Source organism: Nansenia antarctica, assembly GCF_963989245.1.
Source record: "Nansenia antarctica genome assembly, chromosome: 3".
Lineage (NCBI taxonomy): Eukaryota > Metazoa > Chordata > Actinopteri > Argentiniformes > Microstomatidae > Nansenia > Nansenia antarctica.
Genome location: NC_137688.1, coordinates 26,967,634 through 26,981,477, shown reverse-complemented (window position 1 = coordinate 26,981,477; position 13,844 = coordinate 26,967,634). Strand labels below are relative to the sequence as shown.

General features: G+C 45.7%; 1 protein-coding gene across 1 annotated transcript; it reads left to right on the top strand.

Annotated features, from left to right (window-relative positions):
- Window positions 1–302: 302 nt before the first annotated feature.
- LOC308153946 (EF-hand calcium-binding domain-containing protein 9-like) lies at window positions 303–7,025 on the top strand (the record flags this gene model as incomplete). Its single annotated transcript, XM_080527129.1, has 4 exons — window positions 303–438; window positions 537–685; window positions 3,813–3,989; window positions 6,939–7,025. 4 exons carry the CDS (start codon window positions 303–305, stop codon window positions 7,023–7,025), a joined length of 549 nt encoding a protein of 182 aa, XP_080383255.1.
- Window positions 7,026–13,844: the final 6,819 nt, after the last annotated feature.

Below are 13,844 nucleotides of genomic sequence, written 5' to 3'. Positions count from 1 at the left end.
GTGTGGCTTTGCAGAGGAGGTGAGTAAGCTTTTATTATTCTGAATGATGCTTTTAATATGCTGAACTGTGCGGATATGGGCTGTCATAACAGGGCTACCTAATAATGAATGAGTTCTTAAATCAGAGTGCTATTAGTACACAATTTACAACAGAGATTGGAACAACACATTCCATGTTGAGCCATTGTGATGTCATTGTGATAGAGCTTTCATGGACATCAGTACCACGCCGGTTAGTTGTTAGTTGTTAGTTGTTGGTTGTTGGTTGTTAGTTGTTGGTTGTTAGTTGTTAGTTGGACAAAATGAAACTCAAAAAAGGAGTTCTTTTCCATTATCTAGACTTTGACAGTGTCTACTGTCTGCTCTCCTTACGGAATGCCAAAATTCTGGCTGAATACTTCAAACTTCTGGACGTCCACAACAAAAATTCTTTGAACGGTACTGATGAGGAATATGACGATGTATCTCTTCTTCATGTGTTCCCGTTCTCCTTAGGTATCCAGGTTTACCATGTCATGATCTCCTGTTCCCCTCAGATATCCAGTTTTACAACTACATGTGTCATGTGACAGACCTGAGGAAGAAAGAGATCATGCTGACCTTTGACATGTTGGACTGGAACGCCAGTGGAGAGATTGGCTTTGAACAGTTCTACATGTCTGTCTGTATCCTGCTCTGCAGTGAGGTATAGTCTGTCTGTCTGTCTGTCTGTCTGTCTGTCTGTCTGTCTGTCTGTCTGTCTGTCTGTCTGCCTGCCTGCCTGCCTGTGTCTGTCTGTCTGTCTGCCTGCCTGCCTGTGTCTGTCTGTCTGTCTGCCTGCCTGCCTGCCTGTGTCTGTCTGTCTGTCTGCCTGTGTCTGTCTGTCTGTCTGCCTGCCTGTGTCTGTCTGTCTGTCTGTCTTCCTGCCTGCCTGCCTGCCTGTGTCTGTCTGTCTGCCTGCCTGTGTCTGTCTGTCTGTCTGTGTCTGTTTGCCTGTCTGTGTCTGTCTGTCTTCCTGCCTGCCTGTGTCTGTTTGCCTGTCTGTCTCAATCCATCCATCCATTATTGTGTGTGTGTTCGTGTGTGCTTGCCTGTCTGTCTGTCTGTCTGTCTGTCTACCTCTCTGTCTGTCTCTGTCTGTCTATGTCTAGAGAAAGAAGTATGATGTAATTAGAGGTTGTGTTTATCAATAGAAAGGTCATAAGTGAAACCAAAGAGACATGGTCCAGAGTCCTCATGCCGCTATAGGTCAAATCGTCTAATTATTCGCAAACCACTTCTCTGTTTATCAGACAATGAGGTAAAAACCCATGAACATAATTGAGTTCCCCAATTCCCTTTTCCTATTAGTGTAAAGTCACGTCTTTTCATTGTTCAAATTACTGTTATGATTTCATCCCCAGACAAATCACATGGTTTCAGTACGATTGCAACAAACAGCAGCAGCAGCATGAATGTATCAGAAATGGAGATGGGGAACCCTGATATCTGGGCTTGTTCATGCAGTTTAATGCATGCATGTGTGTTCATGTACAGTCTACCATAGCTGCATGTTTGTTTGTGTGTGTTTATGTGTCTGTACACACGTGTGTCTGTGTGTGTGTCTGTGTGTGTGTGTGTGTGTGTGTGTGTATGGGGGGCGGGAGTGTTTCCTCTTTTTAATTTAATGTGTGTGTTTGTGTGTGTCTGTGTGTGTGTGTGTGTGTGTGTGTGTGTGTGTGTGCATGGTGGAGCGGGAGTGTTTCCTCTTTTTAATTTAATGTGTGTGTTTGTGTGTGGAGGATCCTTGGGACAACCTTTCTCTAAACCCTAACCCTGACCTTAACCCCTATCCTAACTCTAATCCTAACCACAACCCTTAATGAACCCTAACCCTTATCTTTACCTTACCTTAAACTGTTTTAAATAATCAACTTCAATGTGGGTGATGTCAAAGTTGAGTCATCCCAAGTATCCCATTTAGCGTTAACCGTGTCGATGTTACTGTTGTTAGGGGATAGAGCGTTTGAGGTGACGGCCCCAATACTCTGGAACGCCCTCCCCCCTGACCTGAGAGCCGCTCCCTCAGAACCAATCTTTAAACGCCAACTAAAGACACATCTTTTTAGACAGGCCGGCAGTCAATTTTACCCTTCTTATTGTTACTGTTTATGTTTAGTTTATGTTGTCCCCTTTGTTGTTTTTAATCACTGATGTTCAAAAATTTGCACTTTCCGTATTTGTTTATTCTTGTATGTAAAGCACCCTGTGCATCCGTGCTGGATAAGTACTACTTACTTACTTACTTACTTGTTTTTGGTGTGTGTGTGTGTGTGTGTTCATGTACTACCATCCCTGCGTGTTTGTGTTTGTCTTCCCCCCCCACCCCATCCCCGCCTGTTGTTGACTTTTGACTATGCCGATCGCGTCCTAACTATTCCCACCGTAGTTGGGGTAGACCACGCCAACTTCTGGAATATGTAGGGGTGTTTTTTTTCTTCTTTTTTCTCAAACACAAACACAATCACTGACACTAAGAATAGGCGCGCGTTCCAGGGCCCATAGGGCAATGAGAGCCGCGCCCGGACGCTTGCGGCCGTGCCCGCGGCGAACATTGACCGTTGGCCCGCGGCACACTCAGCGCCGCCGAGTTGCATACAGAGATGGGTAACCTATTCATAGCTTTCAGTCACGTGGTTTCTTCCCTAGCAACCACCAACCTGACGGGCAAAAAGTATCATAGCAACATCGCTCAACATGGCGATTTACCGTCTGCCTACTATTTAGACCACCTCACCCATGAAGAACTATCAAGATACACGACGGTGATAGGAGTGGAGGATCGACTCCATTCAAAAACGTTTGGATTCCATGTCTTCTTCTCTATCCGGACACGTTGGAATTATTTTCCTAACCCCCGGAGAATCAAAGTTATTAACCCGCAAAAGGTGCGTCCTTGACCGGCTTTCTCCGTGAATAACACCGGTTATGGAGGTGGTACAAATACAAGACTATTATTGCTAAATTCACCATCAGTATACGGTCATTTTGAGCCCTTAACCACCTCGCTGACACCCCGAGAAGATATACTTTTAATACGAAACTCGATCAACCGGGCGTTCGGGAGTTCTACCGCTGCTGGACGGAACTCCCGCTGACAGCAGGTCGAGGGGATATTTCTACCCGGGAATTCGCTCCTTGCTGTGTCCACGGTGATAGGAGTGGAGGATCGACTCCATTCAAAAACTTTTCGATTCCCTGGCTTCTCCTCTTTCCGGACACGTTGGAATTATTTTCCTAACCCACGGGAAATCAAAGTTATTAACCCGCAAAAAGTGGGTTTTGCCCGTGGGTTTTGCCCGCAAAAAGTGCCTTTTGCCCGTCAGGTGGGCGTTTCCACTATGCTGTGACATCACATGAAAGCTATGAATATCTAATCGTGCACCCCGTGTTACGTCACAAGCTAAAATCCAATGGGGTTGCGGAACGACCTGCGGGGCGGAAGAACAAGATACAGAGAACATCCCTACATATTCCAGAAGTTGGCGTGGCGTGGGCGTGGTGTGGGCGTGGTCTACCCCAACTACGGTGGGAATCGTTAGGACGCGGCCCGATCAGGGTGTTATCGCGATGACACTCTGCGGTCGCCAAGATTGGACTTCCGTCAAGGATACATACATGGACATGCACCCCCCCCCCCCCCCCCCCCCCACCCCACCCCCACCCCATTCCGCCGTAATCATTGATTGTATGTGTTCTATTGTAAAGTGCTTTGAGTTGCATTTCATGTACGAAAGGCGCTATATAAATACAGCTTTACTTACTTACTTACTTACTTACTTACTTACTTCTAGTACCAAGTGGAGAAGAACTTCATCTTCCGCCATTCCCGGGCGGTGTTTGAGTTGCTGGACATGGACGGCGGAGGCACCATCAGCCCTGCAGAGTTCCAATCCTCCGCCTTCCTCTTCAACCTGGAAGGACATGCCCTCAACAAGATCTTCTACGAGTTTGACGTGTCCGGAGACGAGGTAGTATACTGATCCTCCTTCTATTATTCATAGCTTTCAGTCACGTGGTTTCTTCCCTAGCAACCACCGACCTGACGGGCAAAAAGTATCATAGCAACATCGCTCAACATGGCGATTTACCGGCTGCCTACTATTTAGACCACCTCACCCATGAAGAACTATCAAGATACACGACGGTGATAGGAGTGGAGGATCGACTCCATTCAAAAACGTTTGGATTCCATGTCTTCTCCTCTATCCGGACACGTTGGAATTATTTTCCTAACCCCCGGAGAATCAAAGTTATTAACCCGCAAAAGGTGCGTCCTTGACCGGCTTTCTCCGTGAATAACACCGGTTATGGAGGTGGTACAAATACAAGACTATTATTGCTAAATTCACCATCAGTATACGGTCATTTTGAGCCCTTAACCACCGCGCTGACACCCCGAGAAGATATACTTTTAATACGAAACTCGATCAACCGGGCGTTCGGGAGTTCTACCGCTGCTGGACGGAACTCCCGCTGACAGCGGGTCGAGGGGATATTTCTACCCGGGAATTCGCTCCTTGCTGTGTCCACGGTGATAGGAGTGGAGGATCGACTACATTCAAAAACTATTCGATTCCCTGGCTTCTCCTCTTTCCGGACACGTTGGAATTATTTTCCTAACCCACGGGAAATCAAAGTTATTAACCCGCAAAAAGTGGGTTTTGCCCGTGGGTTTTGCCCGCAAAAAGTGCCTTTTGCCCGTCAGGTGGGCGTTTCCACTATGCTGTGACGTCACATGAAAGCTATGAATACTGTATACTGGTACTGATGGCTTAAGTGGGTTACTTAAAATGACCCTACCCTAAACCCTGACCCTAACTCTAACCATATCTTGTAGTGGATTTTTAATAAGACTCAAGATAGTAACTTGCTTTAAATCTAAGTATAATATTTATTAAAGAAATGGTCTTTAACAACTCGAGTTGGGCAGTAAGATCAACCTCACAATGGGAAGCTTCAAAGACTGATACCAAACTTCCACATTCTCCATTTGGTATACTGTCAACCAGGGGCGGCGCTAGGGGGTGGCTACTTGGGCTCAAGCCCCGGATGTTTTCTGAAAAGCCCCGAATGTTTTACTTTTCCAAAAAAAACAAAACAAAAAAAAACTCGTGAGTAACGTGCAGTACCGGAGTCCAACAGAGAGGCAGCAGCTGCGCGACATTAGCCTGCGTACTGCGTAGCCTGCCCTGCCCTGAAGAAGAAGTGATCTCAATCAGTGCCTGACTTGCAAAATTGTAAGGATGGATATCCCAAAGTTGTTTTCAACAAAACAAGCGCCAAGAACTGTTGCAGCAGCAGTTTCAGCAGCTGACAACAATGACATCACCAGCAGTGATGACATAGATGATGTTTGCGGTTTGTGAATCTTATTAGAAAGGTGACTGACTCACTGACACTACTTTTCCGGTTTGCTAATGCTAGCTGGCTATCATAACATAACGTTATGTTATAATGAAAATGAAACATAGCAAGGTACTGTTACGGTACATGGTAAGAAATCAAACAAAGGATAATACTTGTACAAATAAAGTGAATAACAGGCTGATAGTCTTTGATATCTGCACTCTGGTTGACTGAGTAACAAGTGAAAAAGAATGATGTAACGTTAATGTTACAGCTAGTAAACATGGAGTTTTCGGCAAAAAAAAAGAGAATTTTTTTCCGGCGCGCTCCGCGCGCACATTATATTCTCCCTCTGGGCTAAGCCCCGGATCTCCTACAATCCTAAATCCGCCTCTGCTGTCAACATAGTCACAACATTGAAAACGAGTCTGCACTCCCTCACTGTCGATGAACACAAGCTCCCCAATCTTGGCTCTGTGTTCATAAACAGGACAGCCAGACTCTCAACAATCCCACCAGAATTTCCCCATGGAAATCTACTGTTACACTCTGTGTGTAAATGGATAGACCATGCATACATACAATACAATACATGTTAAAAATCCATTACAATCTCAACTTCAATGGGGTGATGTCATAGTCAGGCTCTCCCAGGCATTCCAGCTAAGCATTTCTACCTATTCGGTTGTTAAGTCGTGACGTGTTTCCGGGTCCAAAGTTGGCTGAGGCGCTCTCTTCGAAATGCCTCAGTAATAATAATAATTCATTATATTTATATAGCGCTTTTCCGAGGCTCAAAGACCCTGACAATATGGGGAAAACGGGAAAGTGCTGTGTCCCTTGTTGTATGAATAGATCCGAGTCTAAAAAACGATTGAACTGTCATTCTACCGCTTTAGTACACTGGTACTCTGGTGCGGGGAATTTCTGGTTTGGACCCGGAAATTGCTAAACGTCACGTTTGACGTCAGACTTAACAACCGAATAGGACTCTGTACAAAGGGGGCATCAAGTGTCCCACTCTCTGTTGTTGCACCTGTCAGGAACATTGACCGAAGAACAGGTTCACCCCAAAAAAAAAAAACGTTCACTGCAAACCACACTAAGCTAACTTAGTGATGACCTTACGGTACACATCATCTTCAACCCGCTGATTGCAATGCTCAGAGGCAGGACCTCTACTGGTTGGCTCTCTAGACCTTGATTCTGATCAGATGCATCTTCTGGAGCCAGGAATCACACTTCACATCTGGCAGCCTGACCGACGATGATTCTGCTTAGCATATAGAGCAGTACCGTTATACACACTGGGGGATACAATGACATTTACATTGAAGTCGTTGAGCAGAAGCCTTTATACAAAACCTGACTTACATTAAGCACAGTGTCTTAAGTAAGGGAATCAACTAGACATCTGTCATTGTAAGTAAAACGTTTGATAAGAACAAGCGCTGTCGGCAGTCATAGTGCTCGAGAAAGGGAAGAAAACCTGTATTTTTTTTAAGGTTTGTGTACAACAGAGTGTTAGGGGGAGTGGAGAGGTCTAACCCAGTGTGGCTGTGTCCCTTTAGAACCTGAGCTACAAGGAGTTTAAGATGTTCACCATGGCCTGTATTGACATGATGGAAGAGACCAAGAAGAAGAAGAAGAAGAGGTAGGGATGTCGTCTGGATAGAGGCTATGGAGGATCCTTGGGACAACCCTACTCTAAACCCTAACCCTGACCTTAACCCCCTATCCTAACTCTAACCCTAACCATAACCCTTAATGAACCCTAACCCTTATCTTTACCGTACCTTTAAACTGTTTTAAATAATCAACTTCAATGTGGGTGATGTCAAAGTTGAGTCATCCCAAGTATCCCATTTAGCGTTAACCATGTCGATATTACCGTCGTTTTTGGTTTTGGACCTTTCTGGATTTGGTCTCTGTCATTCGTGAGCTTAGAATTATAAGGTTCTATCTCCGTTTAGGGCAGTTCAGAGATATTGAGCGTCAAAGTTTTTACATTCCATTATATTTTGTGAGATGGAACATTTGTATTTTATGAATTACTAACTCAAAAATGTCAACATTTTACAAATAACACCACACAGGCATTAATAAACATCTAATGGATCAGATTATGTAAGAAACTCAATTTTGGCAAAAATGGAGATAGAACCTTATAATTCTAACGTCACGTATTGTCTCTCCCTTTAAGTAGGTGGAGCAGAGCCCAGAACACCGCGCTGGCCAAACAGGAGCGACATGTGGCCAATCCTGAAGGCCAACACACTCCCCAGGGCTCACACACACTAGTCAGACACAGGCCACGTCACACCAGCACCGTCTCCCACACGGGAGTCTCACACACATCTTCTCACATGGAGATGCGATGACTGAGCGAGAGAGGTAGAGAGAGAAAGAGAGTGTGAGAGGGTGCTTAAAGAAAGAAATATGCTTAATGATGCTTGTATTCTTTTTTTCTTGTGGAAAAAACTGGTGTAAAACCATGTAAGGTGTGTGTGTATGTGTGTGCGTGTGCGTGTGTGTGTGTGTGTGTGTGTGGACATGTATGTATGTAGAGCCTTGTAAGTGAGAAGCAAGGCAAGGCAAGGCAAGGCAAGGCAAGTTTATTTGTGTAGCACATTTCATACAATAGGGGCAATTCAAAGTGCTTTACATACAATATTTAAAAATACAGAAGCAGGACTTTGTCAAGTCAACCCTGCACCTCTGACCTATATGGGCTTTAGGGAAGTTATGTGTGTTTGTATATGACACTGGGCAGACTGCCATTCCCTCCTCGAAGCCCCAGTCTCACTAACCTTTCAGTCAAAGACCTCTGTCCACCACTGTTCCTCCCCCCCCTCCTCCCTGTCTCTCACAACTCAGCCTGACAGCTCTGGCTAGGAGGAAATGGGCAGCATGACACATCCCTCTCTGCTTCCACCAGGGAGAGTACATGACAACAAGACAAGGATTTACAACTTTGAACACTACAACAGCCATGCCTTTTTACCTACTAAAAGAGGTCTTTACAATGCTCAAGCTGCTATTTACACACAACGACCACTAGTTGGCCGCTTGTAAATTAGCCTGCTTAATAAGTAGTAATCCAAGGAAATCCATGTAAGACCCCGACCTCCATCCCCACACACACACACACACACACACACACACACACACACACACACACACACACACACACACACACACACACACACACACACACACACACACACACACACACACACACACACACACACACACACACACACACACACACACACACACACACACATTACACGAGTCACATTACACGAGTCACATTACACAAGTGTAAGAGAGTACAATTCTTAGGCTTCAGTTCCTGACATTGCAGCACAAGACAATAAGGCAACAGACATAATTCAAGATTTAAAAAGTGACCATAGTACAGGACATAAGTGACCAAAAATAACAAGACAGGATATAGTTAGCAGTATCCGGACAATGTGCAGGCAATAATAATAATAATAATAACTTTTATTTGTATAGCGCTTTTCCTGCAAACGTTGCAGCTCAAAGTGCTCCAATCATTATATAATCATAATTTAATTATTTAGTAATTTAAAGGCAATATTAAAAAGATGGGTTTTTAGTCTTGATTTGAACATATTTGCTGAGGTTGCATCCCTAATGTAAACTGGCAGTGCATTCCACAATCTGGGTGCATAAAATGAGAACGCAGCCTCACCAAACCTCTTCTTTTGTACATGTGGTACACAGAGAAAACCAGCGTCAGAAGACCTGAGGGCTCTATTGGGCTGATATGCTCAGCAAAAGGTCTTTCAGATATTCTGGTGCTGTGCCAGTGAGAGCTTTAGAAACAAGCAGAAGGATCTTGAAATCTATTCAAAGAGGTGAGCCACACAAGCTCACGGGATTGCCGAGTGCTGAAGCGTATCATAGCGTGTCATAATCATCTGTCCTCGGTTGCAACACTCACTACCGAGTTCCCAAACTGCCTCTGGAAGCAACGTCAGCTCAAGAACTGGGATATCTCCAGCACTGCTCAAAACCTGCTTCAGATAACCAGGGTCAGAGTCCTCTCTCTCTCTCTCTCTCTCCCCCCCCTCTCTCTCTCTCTCTCTCTCCCCCCCCATTTCTCTCTCTCTCTCCCCCCCCATTTCTCTCTCTCCCCCCCCCTCTCTCTCTCTTTACCCCCCCTCTCTCTCTCTCTCCCCTCTCTCTCTCTCCCCCCCCCTCTCTCTCTCTCTCATAATGTTCGTAGGGAGCTTCATGAAATGGGTTTCCATGGCCGAGCAGCCGCACACAAGCCTATGCCAAGGGTCGGCTGGAGTGGTGTAAAGCACACCGCCACTGGAGCAGTAAAAACACCTACTTCTCTGGAGGGACCAATCACGCTTCACTATCTGGCAGTCTGACGGACCCAAATCTGGGTTTGGGGGACGGCAGGAGAACGCTACCTGCAGAGTGTCAACTGTCAAGTTCTGGTGGAGGAGGAATAATGGTCTCCGGCTGTATGTCATAGTTTCGGGTCGGTCCCTTAGTTCGAGAGGAGGTCAATTCCCTGGGGAAAGCGCTTTCCTGTGGCAGCATGACCAATGCCCCACAAAGCGAGGTTCATAGTGACATGTTTTTGCCAAGTGTTGGTGTTGACTGGCATGCACAGAGAGAACTTGACTGGCCTGCACAGAGCCCTGGCGTCAACCCCATCCAACACCTTTGGGATGAATTGGAACGGCAACATCAGTGCCCGCCCTCGCTAATGCTCTTGAGGCTGAATGGGAGCAAATCCACAGGCATGTTACAACATCTATTAGAAAGACACATACACACACGCACCGACAATTCAAGTTCTGAGGTCTTCAATCTAGGGCAGGGCTGGACTGGGACAAAAATTAGGCCCTGCCATGATCAGACCGGCCCAACACAATCGGTCCGACACCGCCGATCAACATGCTGGCAGTCTGTTGAATATACCATTTGTAAAAAAAAAAAACTATAGAGCAGAATAAGTGACATGGACAGCAAGTATACCAATGCAAGTGTGAACCAGTGTACTCACTCACTGTTGACGTACTCCACGGTGAGGGGGGGGGGCGGCGGCCCGACCGGCACAAAACTAGCGCGGCCCACCCTAGATTGTATGGCCAGTCCAGCGGTGATCTAGGGCAGAGGATTCTACCCACGAGCCCATGTTCATGCTACCACAGCCAATAATAACAGCCAGAGTGCCACAATAATAAAAAATACTCACAGAGATGTGTTTTATTTGCTGAATTGTTGTCTTGACCAACACAAATTCAACTAGTATGAATCACATACTGTGCGCCCTTGTTAGGACCAGGGTTAGGTTAGGACCTTGTTAGGACCAGGGTTAGGTTAGGACCTGGTTAGGACCAGGGTTAGGTTAGGACCTTGTTAGGACCAGGGTTAGGTTAGGACCAGGGTTAGGTTAGGACCAGGGTTAGGTTAGGACCAGGGTTAGGTTAGGACCTTGTTAGGACCAGGGTTAGGTTAGGACCTTGTTAGGACCAGGGTTAGGTTAGGACCTTGTTAGGACCAGGGTGAGGTTAGGACCTTGTTAGGACCAGGGTGAGGTTAGGACCTTGTTAGGACCAGGGTTAGGTTAGGACCTTGTTAGGACCAGGGTTAGGTTAGGACCTGGTTAGGACCAGGGTTAGGTTAGGACCTGGTTAGGACCAGGGTGAGGTTAGGACCTTGTTAGGACCAGGGTGAGGTTAGGACCTTGTTAGGACCAGGGTTAGGTTAGGACCTGGTTAGGACCAGGGTTAGGTTAGGACCTGGTTAGGACCAGGGTTAGGTTAGGACCAGGGTTAGGTTAGGACCTGGTTAGGACCAGGGTTAGGTTAGGACCTTGTTAGGACCAGGGTTAGGTTAGGACCAGGGTTGGCCAACTTTGTCATTCACTTGACCATGGCAGTGTCAACTTTTTGTGAACCTACTGTTACTACTGTATATAGCTGCGATTTTTGATGACACTATACCTGCTGTGTCTACATATAGCCAGGAGAGGGCAGCAGTAGCTCAGAATTAAATGTGTGTCTACCCGAATGTCGTACGTATAGAAGTGAAATTGTTGTTCAAAGAATGGTCTTGTGTGGTTCTCATCCTAAAAGATGGCTTTTCTTTCATTGTTCTTAAGGGTCTTCAACGACATAATCATATTTTGATTATTCATGATTAAATGATTATGTGTGACTGTATCACAGATATTTGCAGTCGACTGACACACTCTGTCCCTGACACACACTGTCCCTGTCACATCTCTCTGGCTTCCAGTATGACATAGACAGTAGGGGAGGCTGGCAGAGGTAGGAATTGGAGGAAGGACAGGCTCATTGGAATGCATGGAACGCAACGAGACGTGGTATCTAACACGTGGATCTCATTCCGTTCCATGCATTTACAAAGAGCCCCATCCTCCAATTACTACCTCCCCTGATGGACAGATGTTGTGGGTTTAGACTGGTGTCCAGTGTCCAGTGTGATGTGTTCCAGAACACTATTCCCTAATCTGGAGGGTGATCTGAGACAACTCTGTACAGACCAAAGGTTGAGCTGGGCACTGGGATGTACAGGAGGTTTCATGTTTCGGGACTCTTTGGGACTGTTGGAATTGTTCCCAGCTGCTGGAGATCTCCGGAGCAGCTGGAATGAAATCACTACGGTGATCTCATCATCAAAACTGGAGAGATGGAAACAAAGAGAGTGAGAGAGAGGGAGGGATGGATTGAAAGACCAGAGGGAGAGAGAAGTAAGTCAGAAAGATGATGTGTGGGAGGGACAGAGAGAGAGAGAGGGAGAGAGAGAGAGAGAGAGAGAGAGAGAGAGAGAGAGAGAGAGAGAGAGAGAGAGAGAGAGAGAGAGAGAGAGAGAGAGAGAGAGAGAGGGAGAGGCACATGCTTGATTAACAACACCTGTCCACTCCTTGACTGACCCAAGACTGGTGAGAGTGTGTGTGCTGTTTGCCTCCGTCTACGTGTGTGAATATATATATATATATTTTTTTTACTATTATATTATAGCTACTATTATAGCTGCTATCATTAAGCGTCTTTGAGTGTGTAGAAAAGTGCTATATATAAGTCTAATGTATTATTATATTATTATACTATTATTATTATTATTATTATTATTATTATTATTATTATTATTATGTGTGATGCATCTCTTGAGATTCCACCTGGGCTCCTCCCCCTCAGACCTCCTAGCTCCTCCCCCTCAGACCTCCTAGCTCCTCCCCCTCAGACCTCCTAGCTCCTCCCCCTCAGACCTCCTAGCTCCTCCCCCTCAGACCTCCTAGCTCCTCCCCCTCAGACCTCCTAGCTCCTCCCCCTCAAACCTCCTAGCTCCTCCCCCTCAGACCTCCTAACACTTCTCAACAAACCCACTTGTACGTTCCCTGAACTTTGGCATAATAAAAAAATAAATGGAAACACACTAACAAATAGTTTTCTTCCCTTACTCTAGCACGGTGACTTTCTTTTGGCACTTCTTGGTGTATAAGCTTTACTTGTAATGACAATGATGTATAGTTGATTCACTTTACTTTAGATGACAGTACTTATTCTAAGTGGCTCAGCATATGAGAGTCTGCTTATTTACAAAAATTGTAAACATTTTTAAAATGTAGTGGCCTGCGGTAGCTCCAACACTCCATCCTTCTCTGTCTGTTATGACATTTAAATGAAGTAGTGTGATTGGACTGTAATTGAACTTACACTTGTTATGCGGGAAGCCTGCGTTGAACGTATGGAGAATGTAGAATGAGTCAAATATGGATCATTGATTGAAGTGTCGAGGTAAATTATGACTACCGTGTCCTTTGCGTGATAGACAACTATCTTCTGACGTCTTGGTTTTCTCCATCTTTGGGAGACCATTATTGCATGGACAGAAACTCAAATAACCTGCAGAAGTAGGGGGATAACTTTGTCGATTCCTTCAGTCTATTCGACCTCTCTGAGAGTGAAGAAATCTGTATTATGCTTTTAGCAAGGAATGCAAAAGTGTAAAAGTATAAACAATATATTTCGATGAGGGGGGTGAGGGGGATGAGGGGTATCCTGTGGTCATCCTGTGGTCATCCTGTGGTCATCCGGTGCATCATTATCAAGGCTTTCTTTAAAGGGGCAATATGGGATTGATACAATAACAATATCTGGGAAACAATAAGAAACAAATCCCTCCACGGCCTGGCCCCCAGTACCTCTCCGATCTCCTCCACCACTACACCCCATCCAGAACTCTGAGGTCCTCTAACACAGGCCTCCTCATCCAACCCAGCGCCAAACACCGGACCTTCGGGTACAGAGCTTTCAGTATGGCAGCCGCCACCCTCTGGAACTCTACCCAAGGATATCCACGACACTCCAACCCTGGACATATCCAAAGCTGCCCTTAAAACCCACCTATTCCCCATTGCATTCAACCTGTAGTCTGCATGTCAGCTTATTCCTTCA